This window comes from Brachyhypopomus gauderio, chromosome 6, assembly GCF_052324685.1.
Source record: "Brachyhypopomus gauderio isolate BG-103 chromosome 6, BGAUD_0.2, whole genome shotgun sequence".
Lineage (NCBI taxonomy): Eukaryota > Metazoa > Chordata > Actinopteri > Gymnotiformes > Hypopomidae > Brachyhypopomus > Brachyhypopomus gauderio.
In genome coordinates, this window is record NC_135216.1 from 11972737 (window position 1) to 11998349 (window position 25613).

General features: G+C 44.3%; 1 protein-coding gene across 1 annotated transcript in view; it reads left to right on the top strand.

The window, feature by feature from the left end:
- The window catches only part of csmd2 (CUB and Sushi multiple domains 2), a 204109-nt gene extending 180458 nt beyond the window's left edge, over positions 1–23651 (top strand). The window contains exons 50-71 of the mRNA XM_077008705.1: positions 664–849; positions 1786–1980; positions 2272–2445; positions 2594–2767; positions 2861–3034; positions 6866–7054; positions 7201–7374; positions 8542–8724; positions 10593–10769; positions 11432–11611; positions 11739–11912; positions 12003–12176; positions 12458–12531; positions 12617–12728; positions 13212–13391; positions 14418–14483; positions 14565–14726; positions 15004–15116; positions 16858–16945; positions 18075–18207; positions 18361–18538; positions 19371–23651. Coding sequence (XP_076864820.1) covers positions 664–849; positions 1786–1980; positions 2272–2445; positions 2594–2767; positions 2861–3034; positions 6866–7054; positions 7201–7374; positions 8542–8724; positions 10593–10769; positions 11432–11611; positions 11739–11912; positions 12003–12176; positions 12458–12531; positions 12617–12728; positions 13212–13391; positions 14418–14483; positions 14565–14726; positions 15004–15116; positions 16858–16945; positions 18075–18207; positions 18361–18520 — 3242 coding nt within the window. The 3' untranslated portion in view covers positions 18521–18538; positions 19371–23651. The remainder of the gene's footprint in view (positions 1–663; positions 850–1785; positions 1981–2271; positions 2446–2593; positions 2768–2860; positions 3035–6865; positions 7055–7200; positions 7375–8541; positions 8725–10592; positions 10770–11431; positions 11612–11738; positions 11913–12002; positions 12177–12457; positions 12532–12616; positions 12729–13211; positions 13392–14417; positions 14484–14564; positions 14727–15003; positions 15117–16857; positions 16946–18074; positions 18208–18360; positions 18539–19370) is intronic.
- The last annotated feature ends 1962 nt before the right edge of the window (positions 23652–25613 follow it).

The following is a 25613-nucleotide window of genomic DNA, read 5'->3' on the forward strand; positions in this document are numbered from 1 at the left end:
TAGGCCATGAACCTCAAAGGATCATTATGTTAAGAGTACAATGAGAGCTGCTTTAAATACTTGCAGTCACTGGCTGAACATGTTCAAATGAACAGCCCCAAGGCGCTGTTACGATCAGCCTAAGATCAGTGGAGCTATTTGTGTTTGTGTTTGTGCGCGTGTTTACTTCTCCGTGCAAGAGGATTATTTTTAAGGCATGATCAAAAGATGTTTCTCTTTTTAGAGCAGTAATTTAAAGCCTTCACACGCAGTGTGTAATTCGTAAGCTTCCCACATAACCACACACACGCTGGATACGTGTAGCTTCTGGAAGTGTTCAGATGTTCGGCGATTCATCGCTCTCCACAAACTGGAGTAAGATGGTGGTGAGGATCTGTGCACTGGAGGAACCGCATTTTGTCTATTGCAAATATCAGATGCCATAAGATCCTATTTATGCAGTTATCATGCGGGTTTGTCTGGTTAGGGTAATAATATACGTGTGCTGAGTGTGTTTACAGGTAATCATGCAGCAGGATGTGTTTATGATGATGCATTGTGTTTTGGTGTGATGGAAATCTCAGTGTGCTATAGCTGACTCCCTCTCTCCCCCCTCTCTCTCTCTTTCTTTCTCTCTCTCTCTCTCTCTCTCTCTCTCTCTCTCTCTCTCTCTCTCTCTCTCAGTGGTGTCATGTGGGATGCCTTTGGCCCCAGTGAATGGCAGTGTAGTTGGTCAGGATTTCACAACTGGCTTGAGGGTCTCTTTCAAATGTAACCCAGGCTTTCGATTGGCCAACACGCTGCCGGTGTCGACCGTCTGTCAGGAGTCAGGGAGATGGAGCCCAATGGATACTCCACCCCGCTGTATACGTAAGTTCCAGGGCAGGATGCCTCTTGCTTGAAGTAAACTAATGTCTACAAATCATATAGGGGACCCTTCAAAGAAGTCAGTAAATCTCATATAGGTGCTGCAGCAATGGTGTGCAGTTGGGCTGTCCTAAGCCTTCAGAGAACAGGTATTAAAAACTAGATGGAAAAGATAACATATCTCAACAAAATCAAATACAAAACAGCCACCTAATCGGTGCATGCTTCACATAGTATGGGATATTATAAGATAAATGTCTATCTGAGACTGCTCATTAAAATGCCTGCAGGGACTCACTGTTGTATATGTATCTATATGTGCCTACACTCCCACTTCTGGTGGTGTTTTAAAGGGATCTTTAATGGAAGTCTATTAGCAAAGTAACATGAAATCTGACCAATGAAATGTATGATTTTTTAGAATGGGGGCGGGCCTATTAGCAGCCTTGCACTTCTCAGCATTCTGAACAACAGGTGAAGCATTCTTAGCCAAATGATTCTGTCTATATAAATGCCTACGTGCTCCCTGAACCGGGCAGCTTTGAATGAGTAGATGTGAGTCAGAAATTGTAGCGTATGTGATTAAAAAGCCTTTTTCAAGGCCACCATTCAATGAAAATCACACAATAATTCAGAGAGGTCAGGCGAGTCCATCTATTCATCTACGTCAGAAAGGAAAAAAAAGTTTCTTACATTGTTCCTATAAGGTGAAGCGGGAGAGGTTTGCCCGGCTAACCACTAGAATACAGCATTCATGTCACTTTTCGTTGTTTCAGCAGTAGTTGAGCTTTATTATGTAAACAATAACAATTATAATGTGGGTAGCGTGGGGGGGTTCTAGGGAGAAGGGGTCCTAACTTTCTGCACTGCAAGCCACTGAGTGCCAGGCGTTAAGAGCAGGCTTAGATAAACTGACCCTGAAATGTCTGTGTGCGCCAGCTGTCACGTGTCCAGACATCGGCCACTCCGCAGTGCATCATGGGAGATGGAGGCTTATTTATGGGATGCAGAATCAGTACGAGTCCATGATGATGCTCACCTGTGACCCTGGCTACTTCTACAAGGGTCAAAGGGTCATCCGTTGCCAGGCCAACAGCACTTGGGATTACCCCGAGCCCAGGCCCGCCTGTGAAAGTAAGAGCGTTTTCTTTTCTCCACACTTAGACCCAATCACTCCTATAACCGATGTTGTGCCATCAGGTTTATAAGCATTCCGAAATGATTCATTAACAAAAAAATAATTTTCATAATATCCTTCAGATAGTCTTTGTATAAAATGCATTAATACCTACAGTATTTTGCCAGTTCACATGTCTGAAATGTCAGAGCAGGTGAAGAAAACATTCATTTAATAGCTAGACATAGCTCGCTAAAGAACATGCGTCCTTGCATGGGGTGATACTGTGTTTGTTCTTTCTCATCTAGTTATCTCTTGTGGGGACCTTGGAATGCCTCCCAATGGAAACAAAATTGGGACCCTGACTGTGTATGGAGCCACAGCAATTTTCTCCTGTAACACCGGCTACACTCTGGTGGGCTCCAGGGTGAGGGAGTGCATGTCCAATGGGCTGTGGAGTGGATCTGAGGTCCAGTGTCTCGGTAAATCAAACACACTTCATCGTTTTTCAGAATATGTTGTGTTGTCATTCGATAAGTGTTATGCCTCAAATTCATCCTGTGTGTGTGTGTGTGTGTGTGTGTGTGTGTGTGTGTGTGTGTGTGTGTGTGTGTGTGTGCTTCTCCTTAGCTGGCCACTGTGGCACTCCTGACCCCATAGTAAATGGTCAAATCATTGGAGAGAACTATAACTACAGGGGCAGTGTGGTTTACCAGTGCAACCCTGGCTTCAGGCTAATTGGTGTGTCTGTGCGTATATGTGAGCAAGACCACCGCTGGTCTGGAAAGACCCCTGTCTGTGTCTGTAAGTATCAGTTACTTGTCTTATATGATAGGTCTTAAAACATGTTCTACCACTCTGTTGATTATTTAAACATTTTATTTTGTTATTTTGTAGCTATCACATGTGGACATCCAGGCAACCCTGCCAATGGTGTAACCCAGGGATCACAGTTCAACCTCAATGATGTTGTACGCTTTGCCTGCAATACTGGGTATGTCCTACAGGGGGCCACAAAGTCTCATTGCCAACCTAATGGCCAGTGGAGCAATGCACTGCCCAGGTGTAAAAGTAAGTCCTATGATGTCGCTAATGATTGTGTGTGTGTGTGTGTGTGTGTGTGTGTGTGTGTGTGTGTGTGTGTGTGTGTGTGTGTGCACATGTGTGCATGTATATAACTTTGTTCAATAGGTCAAGGTACCTACATTTAGTTGTCCAAGCAAGACAGTGGGGGAGAAAACTTGCTGTGAAATTAAATTAAAATTTGAATATGATTAAAAAGCAAAGGTGGAAAATAAAGTAAATGCAGTGTTGTAATTAAAAACCCTGGTCAGGGTGCTCTCAGATGTGCTTGTATGTATTAAGTGTTTGTGTGACTCCATTTCTGTGTTGTCACGGTAATGATATGCCTCTCAGCGGTTAGAGACAATGCTCCAGAAGATTACTTACTACTTAAGTATTCTCTAAATGACTGGCATTCACTCGCCTGTGTTGGAAATAATCCCCTTGCAAGATTGTGGCTATTTGTTTTTTACTCCTTTTTCTAAAATACATCGATTCATAAATTTTCAGGTTGGTTGGAAATGGAAGGTTCTAGATGTGGGCATGTTCTAGCTTTGGTAGAAGCCCCAGGCTGGATCCCAGCGGCAGGCTTGTGTCCCCACCCTGACAGCCCACGGTCCCGGAGGTACAGCCGGTGACTTGAGCTCTCATGGATCCTAAACATGGGTGTGAGGGAGTCTTAGGAGCCCTGCGTGTTAATCCAAAAAAGCATGTGTCACTCAAGCTTCCCACTGAATGGAGAGGAATTACAAGGAGTTTGGCTCTGTTTATAAAGGTGACGATGCAAAAGTGGGCAGCTGTTGTCCCCGCTGCTGTACAGACATCATCTTATCAGCGTGCCCGTGTCTGCATGGGTGGGTTGTGGAGGTTGTGATGGATGATGATAATGTAGATTTGTGGATTCATAAGAGGATTAGCGTCCCTGCGCTTTGTTTTATCAGTTTTATCATGTTAATGACAATCTGTAAAGTTTTCTTTGCCGTCTGCCGCGTCCTCCCTGGTCTTTGTTTTATTAATATGTTTACTCTGGCTGGGGGAACTGGATGTGCTGGGATGTGCTGGGCCTCACACGGCCGTCGTCTCTGCTTTCCATCACGGCCCGTCATTAGCAGGGGGAGCGACTGAGTCGTGGCTAATGGCACCAAAGGTGTTCGTCTGGAAAGGCGCGAGACACGAGCGGTATCAATAATGTAGGGTGCTCCTGCACAACCACGCTAATCAGCACCAGTCTGAGTCAGGCCACGACACTGCCGTCTTCAAAATGGCCTCCTAAAACTATGCTGATGAGCCCATAGCCAGGCTGGAAAAAAATATCCATCTTCCCAACCAAATGGCCATTGGCCAGAGGCTGAAACGATTCCAATGTCCAATTGTGTTCTGAGACAGATAAATTGGATCTTGTTTTCTCTTTATCTGCATTCCCTCTCTCTCTCTTCCTCCCTCTCTCTCTCTCTCTCTCTCTCTCTCTCTCTCTCTCTCTCTCTCTCTCTCTCTCTCTCTCTCTCTCTCTCTCTATGGCTGCATCTCAATTCAGGGGCTGCAGCCTACGTAGACCACGTAGACCGCAGCCCACGGTGGCCACACACTTCGAAGGCCGGGTAGGCTGCATCTCACGGCTGTTAAATGAGACAGTCTAGTCTTCGCAAGACGTATGTTTGCGTGACCACGCTCTGCCCCGTTACATACGTTACATACGTGTTAGCGCGCTGTCCGACAAATATCACATCACCCACAAATGCCTAAAAGAAAATGTGTTGAACATGTATTCACATGTTTGGCGGGAAGTATAACTTCAGAACAAAATTCAATGTATTTTTATAAACGTTACTCTTTAGTAAATACTCAAAGCATAGGTTTACCTGCAATATCATTAATAACTGGCATGTTATTTAGCATCTCATTGCAGTATAAATGTCCATATTTTAAAAATACCGACATTTAAAAACAAATTCTTCGGCCCGAACACTAGACTCCGCCTGTTTATTGTTCATAGAACAATGAATCCTGGGATATGGTGGGACGCGAAGGATACTCAGATGCATCCTTCGTTTTCGGGGTTTTGAAGGCTACATTCGTCGGCCGCATAAGAAGGAGTCCACGAATTGGGACAGCCTTGGCGCGGCGCAGTGACGTAACCGGCCTACAAATGCGCACTTCGTGGGCTGCAGCCCCTGAATTGAGATACACCTTATATATATATATATATATATATATATGTATGTGTGTGTGTGTGTGTGTGTGTGTGTGTGTGTGTGTGTGTGTGTATGATGTATGTGTGTGTGTGTGTGTATGTGTGTGTGTGTGTGTGTGTGTGTGTTTTCCTTTCTTTCTCTTTCTCCGTTTCTTTTGCACCTCAATCACCACCATATTGAATTAACTGTGAACAGTGGACTGTTTGTGGATTATGATAATCTTGTAAGTTGTTAGTGACAGTGCCATAGGTCAGGAACATGCAGGCAGTGTTACTGGAACTGAGGCTAATAGAGGTCATTGGCTTTTTAAGCAAATTATTGAGTGAGCCTTCAAAGGCTATAGCATGCAGTGAGTTCACTGTCTTTCATTTGGCCCTAGTTAAGCAATTGAAAACAAATGTAAACAGTCCTTTCCACATAGGAATTCATGCTTAGTAAACAAACCTTTCTTAGGGAAAGCCTGTTTCTTCTAATTGATCAACATTAAACAACTCCTGTTCTCATTCTAGTTCTATAATATGTGGAAATTCAGTGCGCTATGTCTAAAAGTCCTAGAAGTGTTCAGTGTTCATTTCATCACTTAAGTTCGTGGCATGCCTGCCATTTGGGTTCTGCGGTACAGACAGCGTAACCTAACCGAAATAAATGTCCTTGTACCTTGCTATCCATTTCATGATTAATGGGCAGCAATATGAGCTGAGCTGAACCAGTGAAAGTAGAGGAGAGTGAATAAATCACCAGAAAGTGTGAGGAGACGGAGTATCACCAGCGCCACCGTGCCCAGACCACGCGACCCCACCAGTGCCCACCATGCCCAGACCATGCAACACCAGCAGGCCGTTAGCCGTGGAGCAGAGGGGCTACTCCCCTCGAAAACCCTCTCATCTGAACCCCCCCACTCACGTCTTGATCGTTACAGTGACACAGTATAAATAGCCTGAGTCCCCCCCCCCCGCCCCACGGGCCAGTGTGGGATGGATGGCTTATTGATAACATCTGTCAGGCAGTTTTAATGCCGGCAACGCTGGCGGGGCTTGTTTCGCCGGCTGAGCATCCTGGTCCCCGCTGGCCCCGCCCCGATGCCAGATTGATTGGGGCACGGGGCCGATGCCATCTGATGTGGCACAGTCAGCATGGGAATGGAGAGCTGGGAGACGGGGGGGGAGGGGGTGTGCACGGGCGGGGATTGATTGGGGGCCGGGCGCCACGCACACCCCTGCCTCCGGTTCTCTCCATCTTGCTCAAGCGCGCTCTCTCGTGCTCGCTGCTTTCTCCATCTGGCTGCGACCTGACAGACGTTCATCTCTCCCTCTCTGCCTCCTCCTTCCTGCCTCTCCATCCATCACACTCCCTCACTCCACGCAAGGGCCCCAAACTTTCACTTGTTTAAAGTGCACTTGGGCCTTCAACTTTCACATTTTTTAGGCACGTTCAGTTTTGCTGAAGGTTTGATCCGTGCGTGCGTGTGCGTGTGTGCGGGTATGTGTTCGTTTGCCCGCACGCGTGCATCTTTTTCTGGGTGTATCCAGGGTTTAATCTTTAATTGCTACGGACGTCATACAGAAGCCTCCAGCGTGTGCTCATTACTGTCTGCCTTCCTTCGGCTCCAGCTGTTAGTCTCTGCCTTTGCTCTTGTTTCCCTGCCCAGTTGTGAACTGCACGGATCCAGGACACGTGGACAACAGTGTCCGGCAGGTCCTGCCCAGTGGGCCTCATCGCTACAGCTTCCAGACCACGGTCACCTACACCTGTAATCCAGGCCACTACCTGCTGGGCACCAGCGCGCTAACGTGCCAGGGAGACAGCACCTGGGACCGCAGCCTGCCCAAGTGCCTGTGTGAGCCTCGCGATTCCTGCAACATCGTATTCTTACCACAATCTTGACAATGAAATTTTTGTGTTTTCTATGTCTTAATGAAAAGTCGGAAAAGTGTAAAGAAGGTCTGTCTGTGTTCTGTCCATCTTTCTCTGGCTGTGGTGCAGTGATGCTGTGCGATCATCCCGGCGTGGCTCCGTATGCTCAGATCTCCGGGGACAGGCGGGCCGTGGGTTCGGTGGTGCGCTTCAGCTGCACGGGCCAGCGCTCCGTCGTGGGCAACACCACCCGCGTGTGCCAGCTGGACGGCCAGTGGAGCGGCTCCCCGCCACACTGCACCGGTACCGGAGACCCCGTCCCGCTGCCCCGTCCCTCTCCGCACTACACACAAACCAGGCTCCTCTACCACCAGACGCGAACAGCCAGACGCTGTTTGTGTAGGATCTCACACGCCTTTTCAAATGCCTGCACCTCGTGGAGGTCGTACACGTGGGAGAGCATCTCTGATTGGCTTCCGACAGATACGGTGGAGAAATGTGGGCGTGTGGGTGGGGTCCCAAAGGACAAGCGCTCCGTCCCTCCATAAAGAGCTCTAATCTACCCATATCTCCCAGGGCTACAGAGACTGCCACACGCCAGCCAGGTTATGAGCTGCCCCCCCTGCTTCACTATAAAGCCATCAGCCCCCTCATGGCGCTCAGATATGCCGCCACATAGTCTCATCCCTGGCAGTAAAATCAGCCTGACAGGTTAATGTCACAATTCATGACATTCATATTTCTCAAAAATTGCAGCTTTCTCGTTCCCTGCTCACCAGAGAGCAAGCCGGCTTCTTTAGTACGGAGCAGGCCGTTCCTGCTGGAATAAATATCAATTCCAGAGGATAAGTTGGTGCCGGGTGGTGGGGGGGGGGGGGGGTAACTAGAGTCTCTAAATATTTGCTTAAATTTAAAGAGGCTTCCAGGATTTGTGGGCGTTGGTGTTGAGATGCCGGGTGGACAGACGGTCTGAAAATAGAGGACGTCTGATGAGTTTGTGTTATGAACAGATGAATGGAAGAATATGCCCAGTCCCCATCGTGTTATTATCGAAAGTCTGTTATCACCTGACTTGAGTCTACCGGCTTCCTCTTAATCTGTTCTTCATCACCAGCATGTGAGCGTACCCACCTCTGAGAGTTGTTGTAATAAGCATGAATCAAATTATCCACTGTTTTTATTACTCAGTAAACAAATAATTAGAATAATAAATTAGCTTTTTATAGTGCCTTTCACACACACAAAGTTCAATGAGAAATCAGTTTAGGGTTAGAGAAACTGATCGAAGGCCGTAATAGTGTTTTTTAGTTAGCAATAATAATAGTAATAGTTATAATATAGTAATAGCTTTTTTTTACTTGATTTAAGTAATCTAAGTTTGTGTCTACTTCTCTTCAAAACATGCCGTGTATGTGTGTGTGTGTGTGTGTGTGTGTGTGTGTGTGTGTGTGTGCGTGCACGCTGCCCCAGGTGATGCTACAGGTCGGTGTGGTGACCCTGGCGTGCCCGTGCACGGGATTCGCCTGGGAGAGGAATTCTCGGCCGGCAGCGTGGTCCGTTTCAGCTGTGAGCCGGGCTACGTCTTGCGGGGCTCCTCGGAGCGGAGCTGCCTGCCCAACAGCACATGGCTGGGCACCCAGCCCGAATGCCAAGGTGAGTGGCTCCCAGAGCGGTGTGGGTCTGGCTGGGTAGGACAGCGCCACGTGGCGGTGCCACACCCTCACAGCGGAGGACCTCGGAGATTACACACACACTCAGCTAATGCCTTATTACTGCATCATAAAGGGCTTTGCTCAAAATATCTCACAACAGGGGAGGAGAGTGAGCAGGAGAGACCAGGCGTGGATCTTCCCCCTGTATTAAGCACTGATCCTCTGAAGCTTTACTGTAATTTTCTGAAGGCGCAATATCACCTGGGGGGCACACTTGCCCTCTAACCCCAATCCACTTGCAAATTATACTCGCTGGATTGTGAATCCCTGGCAAGCATGCCTGAGCCCCTGTTCTTGGAGACTATAATGGGTCTTGATTAAACACCCCACCCGCCACCTTGATTATCTCTCTTTCCTGTGCTTCATCCACCCTCTATCTCTCCACACAGAGTATTCCATTCTCACACTCTTTCTTTCTGCATTGCCATTCTGCTCACGCCTCTTTGGGTGAAGCGCCTGTGGACAGAGGGATGTCAGGAGAGCAGAAATACCCAGGTTAATTACCCAAGGGGGCACGGCTGCCATTTCTCTCTCTTCTTTAGCTGTTTCCTTTTATTTGGAGGAAGGGCCAGAAGGTGCTTTTGAAAATTCATATTTTTCATATGTCTATAAACTACAAGCTTCACTATTCATTTGCTTTGTTGTACCAATAAACATATATACACTTGCATGTGTATATTTATCAATATATTTATCTGTACACATACGTGTGTGGGTGTGTGGGTGTGTGTGTGTGTGTGTGTGTGTGTGTGTGTGTGTGTGTGTGTGTGTGTGTGTGTGTGTGTGTGCTGTGATATTGACTTAGCTGTTGGATCATTGTAATCTTCACCAGTGCATCAAGGTGGTACAGTGTTAGTTTAGTAGTCTATCCTCACAACATGTGCATGACTTTAAAGAAGAAATCAATAAGACCTTCATTTTCCATCCATATATGTACATTATAAATACCACATACAATCCTATTGTTTTGAAGACCACAAAGAGATCAAGACAGACACACACACACACATCTTTGATTCATGCCCTAAGAAATATTGGAACGTGTGATGGATAAAAAAAAAATCCTTATAATATCTTTATGTACAGACACAGATAGCAGAGGCAGCCAGCTAATAAAAGAATACAGTTGCTATGAGAAGTGCTACAGAGCCCTAGGCCATCTTCATCCGCAGTCAAACAGGAGGAGCCCACTCTCCATGGGTGGTGCTCTTGCAGTAAACCTTTGCACAAGCTAAAAGCCAAATGACTAAAGATCTGTTGAAGCAGAGTAAATGGGTAAGTTCATCTCGGGCCTCCGGAGAGGCGGTGCAGGTTTTAATCACAGTTGGGGCTCAGGGGATGCTGGTGTGGTTCTGGTGTGGTTCTGGAGGCCTTTGCTCTTTCCCTGCCTGCTGTTGCCGTGCCAATGAGGGGTTCTGGGAGGATGGCCACAAGGTGCCCCTCCTGCCCCACCTGCCCCTTCTTCTACCCCGAGCAGACTGGCTTTGGGAAACAGCATGCTGTGCTCATTGGCACTGCTGTGATTGAATACAGGTTAAAACCAGGGGGCATATTCCATTAGCTTTCCAGATTCCTGCTACGGTTGTGCCCTTGATCTGCTAAAGACCTCTAATACCGTGTTGAATCATCTGTTTTTGAACTAGCTTTCTTGTCAAACGCACGAACATGCACAAGAGCAGATAAATGTCCCTAGGTGGACATCGCCACATTCCTCATTGTGTTTGGCCTGTCAGCATTCTCCCTCTTTGCTCATGTCCTTCTCCTCTAAATCTCATTCTCTTTCATTCTCTCACTCTCTCTCCCCTACAGTGGTGTCATGTGGCAATCCTGGCACCCCCCGGAACGCCCTCATCCAGTACCACGATGGCCTGGTCTTCTCCCGCTCCATTACCTATGCATGCAGGGAGGGCTACTATTCCACAGGGCTTCTCACCCGCCACTGCACCGTCAACGGCACCTGGACCGGAGACATGCCCGAGTGCACAGGTGCCACTCCCCCGGACACCACCAGCTCCAGCTGGGTCATAAGAGTTTTACAGCTCACCACCCAGAGTATGCTAGAGCTCCCACAGACCTTGTTACCTTACAGAAATGTATATTCTAAGGGTGAAGAGACCGTGTGACCGGACTGAAGCAGTGCTCAGCATTATATCAGCTCTGGCCATCAGACACCTACACTGACTGTATTAGAAAGATTAGCCTTGTCCATCTCCTTAGTACCAGGTGGTGTGGGTAGCCTCAGTCCTGCAACTCACCGGGGGCAGCTCAGGCTCTGCAATAATGGAGGTCACCAGCAGCCATTAGGGTACTTGAGTTTCTTTCATTGAGCAGGTGTCTGGAGAAAGTGACTACTGCCTTAACTACTGTGATGAGTGTGACTACTGTGTTAGCTGCTGTGACTACTGTGACTACCGTCTCAACTGCTGACACTTTATGGAGGAAAACTGCCTTTGTTTGAGTTAAACTGAGATGATATATGCTATAGGGGCAACAGCATAAAACTGACTCAGTATGACAAACTTTATTTTATGGTGCTAATAAAATGGCCGTATATCGTAGTGAAATGTACAATAACGTACAAAAACGGCTGTTTGCAGTCATGTGTGTTTGTCCTTCAGTCATTTTTTCTTTATCTTTCCTTTATCCAGTTATTAACTGCGGAGACCCAGGTGTGCCTGCCAACGGTCTTAGGCTTGGGAATGACTTCACTTATGGCCACAGTGTTAGCTTCCAGTGCTCACCGGGCTTCACCATGGACGCTGAGAGGGCTTCCACGCTCCTCTGCACAAAGGACCGCACCTGGAACGGCACCAAGCCCGTCTGCAAAGGTACGGCTCCCCCCAGAGGCCTGGAGCCCACACTGCTCTCTGCACTCACCGTGCCTAGGGATGGGTACATTTGCTGTACATTCTTTTTGCCATTGTTTTCCAAGCGGTTGTCCATCTTCTGTTGTAGCTATTGTGTGTGGGGCACCTCCCAACATCCCTAATGGCCAGGTGATGGGGACGGACTTCCAGTGGGGCTCCAGCATTAGCTACACCTGCAACCAGGGTTACCAGCTCTCTCTGCCCACCGTGCTCACATGCCAGGGCTCGGGCAACTGGAGTGGTGAAAAACCACAGTGCTTCCGTAAGTCGTGCTCACAACAACCCTGCCCACGCTAACGTATGAGGCCACAGTTTATAACCCATGTGACGGAGTGGATTGGCTCTCTTGCAGCGGTGTTCTGCGGGGATCCAGGCATCCCAGCTCAGGGGCGGAGAGAGGACCGAGGCTTCACTTATCTTTCCTCCGTGACCTTCTCCTGCTCACCACCTCTGGTCCTGGTCGGCTCTGCACGGAGATACTGCCAGTACGATGGAACCTGGAGTGGGACACAGCCATCTTGTATAGGTGAGGGGTTGAGAGAGTTTGATTGCGGAACAGTTTACTTGCGGATTATTATATGCAATTTGATATACTAAAACCTGCTGATTTGGCTTTCTAGACTGGGGTTGAATTATACTATCAGTGTAGAATTTAAATTGAATTTTTTTTTGTCCAGCACAATCAGTCACATAATAAAATTTATATCTATTGCATTTTATTTCTGATTGTTGTGACCTTTGTGGGGAGTCAGCTGACTGAAGTTATGAATGAGCATTATTGATTTCTTATGTGGCACAATGTTTCAGATCCCAGTCACACCAGCTGTGTGGATCCTGGAACACCCCTGTTTGGACATCAAAACAACACCCAGGGTTACCAGGTACCAAAAAACATCACATTGGAAAAAATGTGACCAGCTCTTCGTAAGTTCATATTATTTAGTGAAATGGTGCCTTTGCCTTCAGATTGGCAGTACGGTGTTCTACAGCTGCAGAAAGGGCTACCTGCTTCTGGGGTCCATCTCCCGGACCTGCTTCCCAAACCTCACCTGGAGCGGCATGCAGCCAGAGTGCATAGGTAAGTAATGTTGTCTCTGATATAAAACTGCCTTCATTTAATGTGCCTGACTTTACGTTGTTTTGCTATTTATTTTTGCTGTCTCGGTTTCATGCAGGTATTTCTCACACAGCTGATGAATAATGCAAAACTATGTTTGTATTCAAGATATGTCAGTCCATTAGAACTCTGAGCCTCTGCAGTGTGAGTTTACGCTGACTTATTTCCTACTCCTTTTCTCACCCCTCCTTTCTTCTCTTCTTTACCTCGTTTTACCCCATCCTCCCCTCTCCTCCCTCCCCTCTCCTCACCTCTCCCTATCTCTTTTCCCCCTTTCACGTCCTCACCTCACCCCATCTCTCCTCACCTCCCCTGGTCTCTACTCCTCTCTGCTCCCCTCCCCTCCTTTCACGTCTTCTCCTCACCCCATCTCTCCTCACCTCCCCTGGTCTCTACTCCTCTCTGCTCCCCTCCCCTCCTTTCACGTCTTCTCCTCACCCCCAGCTCATCACTGTAACCAGCCTGAGCTTCCAGCCCAGGCGGACGCCAGGGCCATAGAGCTGCCGTCCCTGGGTTACACTCTCATCTACACCTGTCAGTATGGCTTCTACCTGGCAGGAGGCTCAGAGCACCGCACGTGCAGAGCTGACGGCAGCTGGACAGGCAAGCCACCGCTGTGTGCAGGTACGGGCCCAGCGGGGGGGCAGCTACAGGCCCAGCAGGGGGCGGCGATGGGCCCAGTGGCCTGTGCTCATTCTCACGTGAATCATTTGCATCAGAGGTCTTTTTTCCCCTTTTACAAAGACAACTGCCTTAATATCCGACATCTAATTGCGCAGATTTCTCTCTCCTGCTAATGCTGATGAATGGATGGGTGCACCTGTTTCGTCTTAAAAGGCTGGCACCATCAGAGGACTCAATTCATCATGCCATCATTGGAATTTCATACTAGCGCTCTGATTAGCCCAGTGCAAGGGGTTGATTTGGTTAGCCACAAATGGGCTTTTGCAGTGCTCCGAATGCACCAAACGCCCAACTCATGAATGCAACCCATTCAGCACACATGGCAATTAACATAAACAAAAGGACCAAAATATCAGACAAACAATTGTCTTTTTCACTGTGCCTAGAGAAAGGAGAGCAGTACTCGAAAATTATGGCTTTGATGGATCTTAAGCTGAAATAAGGATGAAATACGGCACTGATAGTTTTTTTAGAGCTAAGCTATAAACATACGGAGAAGACTGTGCCACTGGTCTTTCACGGTGGAGGGATATTAACAGCACCTTTGGGAAAGCTGACAAAGAGTAACTTCAGGCTTCTGACAGTTTATAAAGTCCAGCCCCTACCATGACTATAAGGGTAGATGTATTGCTTCCTGCACCACTTCCTCCTAGCCGCCTAGAAACACTCCCAGACCTACAATCTGCTACCAACGATTGCTTCAACGATACTGTTCACCAGATGGCTTGAAGTGCAACCAAGCATGTTTTAGGGGATAAAAGTTATACAAACAATAGAGACCTAATTAATAGATAATTGCCTTAGTTGAAATTGGTCATGGTTAAAGGAGAATTTTGGCAGCTTGGGATCTAAGCAAGCATGTAACTAAAAGTTCTTAAGGAAGTGTTTGGCTTTTACTGGATTCAGCTGATTGAATCTTGAATGTAATTTCATTTCTACCAGTAATGTTCCCTTTCTCTCCCACAGCTGATAACAGACCAAGCGGGAAAACAGTTGGAACTGTGCAGGAGTCACCTAACACGAAGCTTCAGGGTAGGCTCGCATTTTACAGCACCATTAGACAATAGAAATAAATATAACGTAATTACACTACTCCCTCCATTTCTCTTCCAGTGCCGAGCGGAGTGTTTGCTAAGAACTCTCTGTGGAGGGGATCATATGAGTACCTGGGGAAGAAGCAGCCAGCCATGCTGAGTATAACTGCTTTTGAACCGCTCAGCAACCGTGTCAATGGCACCCTTATGGACCACAGTGGAGTACAGCTCAATCTGGCCGGTGAGTCTTCTCTCCTTTCAAACAATAGACTCGCGCATACACACACACACACGCGCACACACACACACACACACACACACACACACACACACACACACACACACACACACACACACACGTACACACAGTTGCCTGCTCTTCTCATCTGATGCCACCACAGGAAATAAATGTGTACTTGCCTCACTCCTTGAAAGACTTGGGCTTGTACCACTCTTAGCACTCTGCTCCCTGCTCTCCTAAATGGCTCTGAAGCTCACTGAATGTCTCCCCCATGCAGGTACCTATAAGAGAGAGGAGGCTCACCTGTTGCTGCAGGTCCACCAGATCCGAGGACCAGTGGAGATCTTTGTTAACAAGTTCAAAATCGACAACTGGGCACTGGATGGGCATGTATGTAGTCCCCTGTACATGTCCCGCTAATATTTGTCACAAGACGGAGTGCTTTGGCAGGGTGACAGTGAGCATCATGTTCTGTGATAAAGACAAGATAAAGACTATTAGAAGTGTGTATTTTATAGCTGACTCAATCATGTTTGCTAAATGCATCTGCAGGACATACAGAGTTTAAACAAAATAGTCAGCTTGTTTTATTAAATGTGTTACTCAAGGTCAAAGGATCAGGCTGTATAAAGACACAACGCCCTGACCTTTACACTTCTTGGACTACTGGCCTTCCAGCGTGGCCTTTAAACAATCAATACCGATTTTTCTTTATGTTGTACGTCACTGCACAAAAGGTCAGGGGGATGAAACTCAGTGTATAAAGTGCTAGGCACAAAATAGACCCAGTGCTGCAGTTAAAGTGGAAAGTGGAGCAGTTAAACCTTTCCCTCTTCCCACAGAGAAACAACCATAAGCAAAAGCACTTCTCTGTATACTGATAAACTTATAGGGGCCTATTCATGTATGTATAAAGACAGTCACCATGCAATGCCACACACTGGTATTTATCCATGTTTAAAGACCATTACACTGAATGTGTAGCTCTGGTGTTTTCACCACAGCATAAAGTGCCTTTGGTGATTGTGTGAGGATGTGGGGATATGCACACTGATATGAGATATTCATTCATGCAGTGTATCTGTTCTCATAACTACGCACATAATATTGATTAGTGTGCTGTGGGATGCAAGAAGATGCATACATGATGGGACCCTACGATTAAACATATTGTCCTTGTATATATGAAGTTTGCCATGTTATATAAACCCTAATCTGGACTGTTTAGTTAACAGAGATAGAGCCTTAAGGTCATAATTTAGCTTGTTTCAACATCCTTGGCTACACCTCTAAAAATCTTTAAATCCACACAAAGGTTGGTGAACTCAGTGACCTTAATAAAAAGAAAGGTCTGTGTGTTTAGCATTAATCAAGCTCAGTCATGTTAAATAGGGAGGATGACAGAACATATTCTTGAAGTGTACTGCCTTAAGCTATCTCATCTTATCACATAAAATTGGATGACTTAAAATTGTATATCTATATGCAATTATATTATTTAGGTAGCTGTTGAAGTAAGTGTCAGATTAATTTTATCAGATGGTTAGACTGTAATTTTGTGTGTGGTTTTGTTTAATTGAAAGGGCTTTTGCATGGAGATGTTGTCTTGCTCCTAGTCAAGTTCATTCTTTGAAAGCTACAGCTCTCCTTACACACACAGTTCCACTATAGACAGGGCTACTTGCTAACATCTCTGGGGCCAGACCCTGAACTCCACAAACACACATACACACACACGCACACACACCTCTCCTGGGGATAGGAAAGCTGAGAAAGTTTCTCTTTTAATTAAAACGTCAGTTAAATCATTGCCGAGTAATCGGGGCCAGACGTCTCCCCTCTGCTGAAACGCACCAGAGACAAGCAGCTGGGAAATGTAATTAAAAGTGTGGGTCATGAGGGCTTGTGTTGGTGTGTGTGCGCGTGTGCTCCAACTGGTGTGTGTTTGTGAATATGAGCATGTTTTGCACCAGAATAAGGAATGAGTTGGGTTTGAAATTAAATGTCAGATGTAAAAGGTACTCCACGTCACTGACACGTTTTACCTTTCAGCAGCTCATTCTTGACATTTGGAAAATGTATTGACTTTATAATATGAGGTCTTTAATTGTTTGTTCACTTTTCTCCATAGGTGTCATATATGCCTTCATCTAACTCCTTTGTGTATCAAGGATTTGTTAGAGGAAAAGGATTTGGACAGTTTGGACTTCAGAGACTAGGTATATATTTCTACTCATTTGCATGTTACTACTTGATGACCAAGTTGTAGGTGGAACCATTTTATGTATTCTCTGGATCATGTTCGTTGTTAATCTCTGGATGTGGTTCGTTGTTAATCTCTGGACGAGGTTCGTTGTTATTCTCAGGATCAGGTTCGTGGTTAATCTCAGGTGGCGGTCAAGACAGCTTTGTGTTGTGTTTTCTATAGATTATGCCCAGTACATCCTGCATGAGAGACACCCATTGTCACCATACAGGATAGTGTTCACACTTTGTGGTTAATAAGTAGTCAGCTCACACTGCCAGTGGGGGTTATTTAGATACTGAGAGCACTGTTCATAAGCAATTCCTTCTTGTTATAAAGTATTAAGAGGGACAGGAATGGAGAGAGAATTCCATGTCTGTGTCTGCTGTATGATATCTACACGATTACAATGGATGACGTATGGAAGCCAAAGTATGGGGTATTCTGTAAAATCCACAAACAAAGACAGATCTACACTATGTCTAATCAGTAGGAGAATTCACTTCTGTCTCCAGACAGATACGAGTATTGCTGCATTGTCTTGTTCATTGTAGATTTCACACACTTGCTAATTAAGCTAACTGAACCTCCCATTCTTTCTTGCTCTTACTTTATAAGGGAGGTTTTTGTCATTGTCTGAACAGGTGCATTACCACTCACTTTTTGTTTATCGAGGCACTGTGTACTAAATTAAAAATTAACAAACCCCTTCATCTTACTACTGTCTATATAGAAATAATTAAAAAGAATAATGGAGTTAGACACCCCTCCCCATGTTTGTCTGTTAAGTTTATTACTGAAGTAAGTGAAATATGTAGAACACACTTTCTTGTTCTATTTATTTGTTTTTCATTTTGTCACTTGATTAATTTGAGTACAAGCATTGTCACCAAGTTTTCCACTTGTGTTAAATCTGTGAAGTGTGAAATATTATCTTCTAGAAATAATGGATTCTCAAATGAGCTGCTGAGTAAAAATTGGACATGCCCTGGTGTGGTTGAAATCATTCCAGGAGAAAAGTGTGTGTTCTGTTACTACACAGTCCCGTAATGGTTCTTTGTACTTTTTTTTACATTTTTCTTTTTTATGTGTCCCTTCTGCAGAGGGCATAGACCCAAATGGGGAGAATCCTGGCTACAACTTTGCGTCTAACAGCAGTTCAGTGGCAGCAGCCATTTTAGTGCCTTTCATAGCCATGATTATAGCAGGATTCGCTCTGTACCTCTACAAACACAGGTAAAGCAGCAGGCTACCACAGCAGGTGCGGTGCCCCCTGCCTAATCAATCTGTGTCTCAGCACACTGTTCTCGTCATAAACAGTGTGTGTCTCTCTTCGATATTAATGATGATTCAGTCAAAGTTTTAGTAATGCTGTTTTTTGCTCATCAGGAAAAGACCCAAAGTACCCTTCAATGGCTACGCAGGCCACGAGAACACCAACGGCAGAGCAACGTTTGAAAATCCCATGTACGACCGTAACATCCAGCCCACAGACATCATGGCCAACGAGTCTGAGTTCACGGTCAGCACAGTCTGCACAGCTGTATAGCCCATGCTTCCTCCACAAGTAAGTCCTCAAGCACATACAGAATTCCATACAGAGTCAAATGTATCTTTCAATGGTTAACCGAAACTAAAACTTCGAACACACTTTAGACTGAAGTTTTTATGGTTAAACCAAAGCTACATGGTGACATTCGCAGTCAGATCCCCAGTGATGAAAATCGTGTTTTTTTATTATTGGGGAGTGCCCTGTGCAACACTGCCCCAACAAACTCCTCCTGCTGCTGTTTCATATTTGTATCTAATATGAAGGCACAGAGTTGCGTGACATTAAACATCATAGCCAAACAGATGAAAGTGTGCTGTAGTGTGCTGTGTGTAGGGGGCGAAACCCTCAGGGGCAGACATAGCACTCACTTTTGCTACTGAATCTTTTGCATGATTCAGTAGCCTTGTATGATGGAGATTTTGGCCATCATGTCACAAACTGCCGATTCAGCACGTGGTTTGCTGTACTGTAGCATATGAGGGGGAAACAAAACATGAAAAACAGTGAATTTCTTGAATATAGAGATTTTCACACTGGCTTTATCCATGGATAAAACACATCAACATGCTGAGGTGAGGAAAAAGAGAGTCAAAAAAACAAAGAACAAACCAAATCCATGAGTGTGAACCTGGACAGTGTTCTTTATAATTGGATAGTCCAGAAAACCTCTTGGTCATGATCAAAAAAATCTCCTCAGCAATGCTCATAACATTGCTTACAATAACAGGTGCTTCTGCTGTTTCTCATGCTTCTTCATCTTCTGTTTCTCTGACTTGTTTCTCTTTCTCCTCTTCCTCCTAACAACCCACCTCTCCCACCCCTACTGCTTTCATCCATAACTTCACAGGCTGAGGCCCAGTTAGTCCCCCTGCCTGCACGAAAGGACCCCACCTCAACCCCACCCCACCAGGGAGGACCAGGCTTCGTGCTTTGGGCTGAGGCACTAATGGAAGTTAGGGACGAATGGAAATTAGGTTTCATTTTTTTAAAATAGTCTAATTATAGCAAGAAGAGGTCACTTCCTGGTGCTGAAGCAGGAAATAACAACAACAACAACAAAAAGAACGTAACAGGAAGACACAACCGTTTCTTGGAGACGTCCACGGTGGTGTTTGTTACCTGAAACTCCCCCTGTTCTCCCTGTTGTGTTCTTTTTTTTCTTGGGGAGAGCTTCCTGTGGTACTTTGGCATGATGGAAGGGATGACTGTGACACTCGACTCTTGCCAAAAAAAGAGAAAGACGGGGAGTTGGATATTTTCATACTGGGTTTAAAGTAGCAAGATGCTACCTGGGCCGTGTGCTGTGTCCTCTAGGTGAACAAGGATTTGTGGACAGTCACGCTCTGAACAGAAGCGATGAGAGCATCGCTTCGGTCAGGCTGAGCTTCGTCTTTGGTTTTCTCCATTTTCTTCTTGGAGGGTGCAGTTTTGCATTGATTTCCTTCCCCCATGCACTGGAAGATCACAGATAAGAGCAGATAAGAGCATTACTGCGCCTCTCTGGCTGATATTTTCACTGTCGATTCCTCTAACTTTTTTTACTTGAAGCCACAGAGGCTGAATTAGAGTAGAATGAGATTTTGAGGCTTATTAGAAGACAAGGATTGCACCGTCATTAGCGCTACTCTGCGCTTGCTCCAGTCTGGAGAATGGAGGCTTTGCCCTGCAGCTTTTCGCAGATCTGGGTGAGATTGGAGAGCCAGTACGTGCCCTTGAGCAGAGCACAAAGAATATTAAAGGAGAGAAAGGAAATGGTGAAAGGTTGAGAGGAGGGGGGGGGGGGGGTGATACAAGGCTGACTAGAGGCAAGTGATCTTCTGTGTACTATGTTTTGGTTTTTCTAATTTGTTTGTTTGTTTTGGTGGGGGGGTGTTCAACATGTACAGGAGGATTCGGGGCCCAGATGACACGTGTCCCTCACGTGACCCTTCTGAGTGCTTGTTTCCCCCCCCTGCCATCCCTCATTACTCTCCGGTGAATGTTCTGAGCTCCATTCACTGGTATGTAAATGTCCTGCAGTGAACAGTGAAGGGGGGCGTTGGGTGCTGTGGCCTGCAGGCAGCATGTGGAAGCGCTACTCCTCGGCTATCTGGCGGTTGTGAATTCTTCGGAGGGCTGCTGAGGTCTGTTTTCTCAGTCTCTTTGCTTTCCTTTTGAAATGGTTGCTGACGTCTCTCTTCAAAGCTGACTTTCCTCAACACAAGCAAACGAACAAAACAATGAAGGGCGACAACAAAACACATAAATGGATTGTACAGGAAAGGAGCCTCTAGGAAAAGTCAAAGCCGAAGAATTTCAGCAAATCAGAGGACATTGGCAGTGGAGCTACGATGGGCATGCAAAGATCTGTGTCCAACTAAAAATGATGTCTTCTCAATTAGGTGGAATGGTGAATGATAGGAAACTGCTCTGTGTAGGGGATTAGTGTCATCCTTTCACCGGGCCCATCTTCCTCTCTCATATCAGCCAGATGGCGTTATAGATATTTGACTACGGCTGATGACCACAATGTCACGCAGAAGCTTCACAAATACATTTAACATGGTATAGTCGTTTGGAAGTGGCATTCACTTCTTTTACATGAATTTGCCTGTTTTTTGGCTTTGTACAGCCTTCAAAACCCTTAATGTTGTAGTGCCTACTGTCACTGGCGTGCGTTTCCAATGAGTGTTTAAAAATGCTGACATTATTTGCTATGGAAAACAGCTTCTGAAAGAAGTGTATGAATTGTTCTTCAATCTGTCTCACTTCTCTTTTGGTAATTGCTTTTACAATTATGTTACTTTTTAAATCTGAAGCTTATCTCAGCTAAGCGAATATAATATTGCTCAGTACTTGTTTCAATTGTCAGTTAATGGAAAAAGCAAAGATTGTATTTCCCCTGTGATTTCACAGGCGAAGCAGTTGGCAGGCACATTGTCTTAAACCTGTTGCCATTCACCTGATTTTTTTATTCTTCTTTTTAAATTGCTTTATTGAGTTGAATAGCATCTCCATCCATGGCATTTAGCTGTGTAGCCCTTACAACCTGTTTCCAAAGGTAAATGCAGGTTTTCCCTGATATACATTCAATGGCTATTTTGCTGAAGCAAAGATGAAATACAGTGTATGACCTGATTTAGCATTGACATTCTATGATGATATTTAGCATATAATTTCCTAAGCAAATAATTTCCTAGGAAGAAACGTATTGATTTTAAACAAGGGCCGGCAAGGGTCCTCCTTTCTTGCATACTTGCCCATCTATTCATACACCAGCATCGCGGTGCCTCTCCCTAACACCTGCCCACTGAAGACACAGTTTTCTTCTAGCTCCATTTACAATTGCGATGCTGTACATTGGTGTATGTCCAAAAAGAAAGAAAGAAAACATTTCAAGGTCCCTGGTTTTCTTTTTGCAATGTTAGGCTAAGAGTTCATTATGTTACGTAGACCAAGACAAATAAACATATATAATGGGAGAGAATCATGGAGTAAACAGGCCATAGCATTGTGAAAACCTTTCAACTCGATCTGTTGCTCATTAGAATTTTCCCTAAAATAAACATGTTTTACTCCTTTAGCCTTGTGTATGATTGCTCTAATCATTAGTTTCTTGCTATATGTTAGCACCAGGCGCTGATGACCTTTGCTTAGAATTAGCAGGCAGGTGTGTCCTGCTTGCATTGTGTTGTTTTGACCTATTAAATTCACTTAAGATTTTTTTTTTCTAATCAGTTTTGCCATTTAGAAACAGCCATGTTCCATTTCAACAAGCGCCTTCCCTTATCAGTCATCCATGATGTCACTTAGCTTTCTCACTCTGAAGCAAGTTACTGAGACTGAGAGGAGGTGAGCAGGTTTTGGGATCAGTGACATGCCAGAGACCCCACATATTTCTCCGCAGCTGTGAAAGCTCATTCATTGGGCTTCTCTTTATCATCTTGAGCCAGGTTTATTTGTCTGCCCTGGTGAACTGTGAGGGGACTGCTTATCCTCCGTGATCCTCTCACCAGAGTGAAACTCACTGATTCTGTTTCTCAAGCCTCTTTCTGTTGGCGAAATACTTCAATTTGTTAATATGTCTTTTGCATTATGGTGAAGGAAATACAATTTCTTTGTTTGTGCTTTCATTATTTAATTTCAGCCCCAGATGTAATTTTAATAACACTCAAGAAGTAGCAATCAAAGTGGAATTATCCATACTACATCGAATGTATCTCAGGTTTGTTTGTTTTGAAATTCCTGCACTGTAGCTAAATACCTTTACATTCGTATTGCCCATTGTACCTGAATAATAATGACCTGTTCATATGCTCATAAAAGAAAATTAATCAAATAATGACTTTAATTAAATCTTAAAATATCCCCAGAGAAAATATAACTATCCATATTTTTCAATATATTTTGAATTATACAGTAACATATATTGATGGAATTTTTATGGCCAGAGTATGTATTCTTCCGTAGATGAAGTAATTATAGTAAATTACTGAGATATATGTTGAAACAGTTTAGTATGCAACTTTCAGGATCCTGCGCTCCATTTGTTTTGACCTTCTCATTTTGAACATCCAAACAATGCAGTCCTCTCCACTCAGCAAGAGAGAAGTGGCCAGCCTTGAGCGACTTAGTGGACGCTCCGCCTAGCCAAAGTCTGGAGGAACACAGTCAGACTGCGGTTATGTGCTCCTTGACCAAAAGGGACCTGTTGAAACGCAAGTGTAAAAATGAGTGTACCTGAGCGGACCAGCTTGGCGTGAATTTCACAAGGAGATAGAACAAATAAATGAAAAACTTTTTGTACAGAGATATATTTTTATGGAAATACATTTGTAATATAAAAAAGAGAAAATGGATTGACAGATCTGTAAATGTTTTTTTTTTCATTATTGTAGTACAAATGCTAGTGGGAAATATAAAAAATATCTATATATATACAAAGAGAAAACAGAAACAAAGCTTTTTTGTAAATGTAAAAAAAAATGTTGTATATAGATGTTTACATACTGTACATATGTAATACTCAACATGGCTTGTCTGCAGTATATAAAATGTATTTTATCCGTCTGTATATGATGCTTTGCATTGTGTTTAAGCTTATTCTACTTTCTTGAACTTGAAACCTATTTTGAAGTTTTTTGAATAAAAAAATAAAAACATAATCGGTGGGTGTTCTTTCAATATATTACTTCTAGCTTGGTTTCTGAATTTGTAAATTGATCTGAATAGTCAATGTGGAATTAGAATGATTCATTTGATTCAAGCATAATGACAAAGCTACGCATGTAAACTGATTCTAAAAATCTAAAAAAAAATACAATCCAAATTTAGTCTGTTTTAATATTTATGGTTCTAAATAATTAAATATTACAAATAATATATTTTCAAATACTTTGGTGTAAGATATATCCCATTTCACAGTCTTGCAGTACTGTAGACAGTTAGATCTACAACTTTGTTCTCCCTCATGTGGTACACACACTACAGAATGCATAATGACTTTATGATTTTGAATAGACTTGGCTGGTTTGATCCTAACAACACTCAGAGCTCAGTCTATAATGAAAGGCAATAGAGATACCCCCAGCCATGTACTTTTGTATTGGCATGTTGTGTTTTCAGAAAGCTGTGGCTCTGACTGCTAAAAAAACACCTCATCAACCAATGGAATGGTTATGCTATGCACTGGAATTTACTACAGAACACCACAGAAAAGCCCAGGCATTCTCAGCTCAACACTTTCATTATAAAACAGAAAAAGGAGACAAAGGTGTTTCTTCAATAATATGGAGTGGCATTTCATTATTTATATAGTTGTTGTCATCACTGTACTGCAGGTTCTGGAATTTGTATACTTTTATCTGAACTTTGAAAATAGTTCAGCTAGAATGTTTTAAAGTTTGTGTAACACTTGTCTAGATGGCCTGAATACATAACTAGTGTTTTTTTTGTTTGTTTTATGCAATAATATACTGTACTTCCATTGGAAACAATCACTGGCACAAAAGGTTGGTTAGAGTATGTCTGCATGTTTTAATATCTTGTGATTTTAGTGTGCTGTCAAGGAGTTTGAGTTACTAATGTCAAAATAACCTAAGTGCAAATAAGTAGCAATCTTTTTGTTGTTAGTAAATGGCTGGTCAGGGTGTCTGTATGTGCTATTTTATATATACTTTCCTTGGTCTGAGCTCTTGGTCACCTCAAACTTTTTGTTCAGAAGTGACTCTGTGAGTCATCTGTTTTTTCTCTACTGACATCGATGCAGGTCAGCTTCATGCCAAGATGACGATGGAAGTTCGTATGGGTGAGATGAGAAATCGTGAACAATGGCTAATGAGTGGTACAACGAAAATCAGACACACTGCTCAGGAGAGTGTCTCCCCTACTTGGCCAGAGTTCCCCGAGCAACTTGACCTCAGACACCTCCATTATCTCCACTGTGTCCCCCACAAGGACGAGTACCCACCAGCTCTGAGAGAGATGCTGTGCTAATGGCCAGTATTCTGTCTGTCCTTCTAGTTAAGGTCTTCCATTACAGAATTAAACCAACAGACATAGAACCATGCTTGAGCTTAGAGTCATAATAATGTACCATGGGCCAATAATGCCAGGAGACACTCTCATATGAAAAGTAGCATTTTTACATGTTATGTGAAAATACTGTTGCTCTCATGTAAGGCCATTTTTCCACAGTCTGCTTCTTGTTTGAAGGCATTATTTAGTTTCCATATGAATCAGATTCAATTGGGTATAAAGAATTCAAGTCACCCAACAACAATTCAACTTAAGAATTGAAGTTCGAATTTAAATAGTTGTTGACTGGGCTGAATGAGATAAATGCGGCGGACGCGTGGACATGTCCCCTGCACTTTTTCCAAAGCCGGTTTTGATAAACCCAACCCCCCCACCCCAGTTCTCAAGCCATGTGTGTCCCCCCCACCTATGAAATCTAAATTTCGTCCATGAATGTGAACACAACTCTAAATGTATTGTTCTGCACAACATTTAAGGACCACCTTAAAAATCACATTTAGAAAAGTTGTTACTGAAGAACAATCTGCGCATGCGCTGTGCCTGCTGACTGAAGTAAGTAGGGAAATGTTACAGT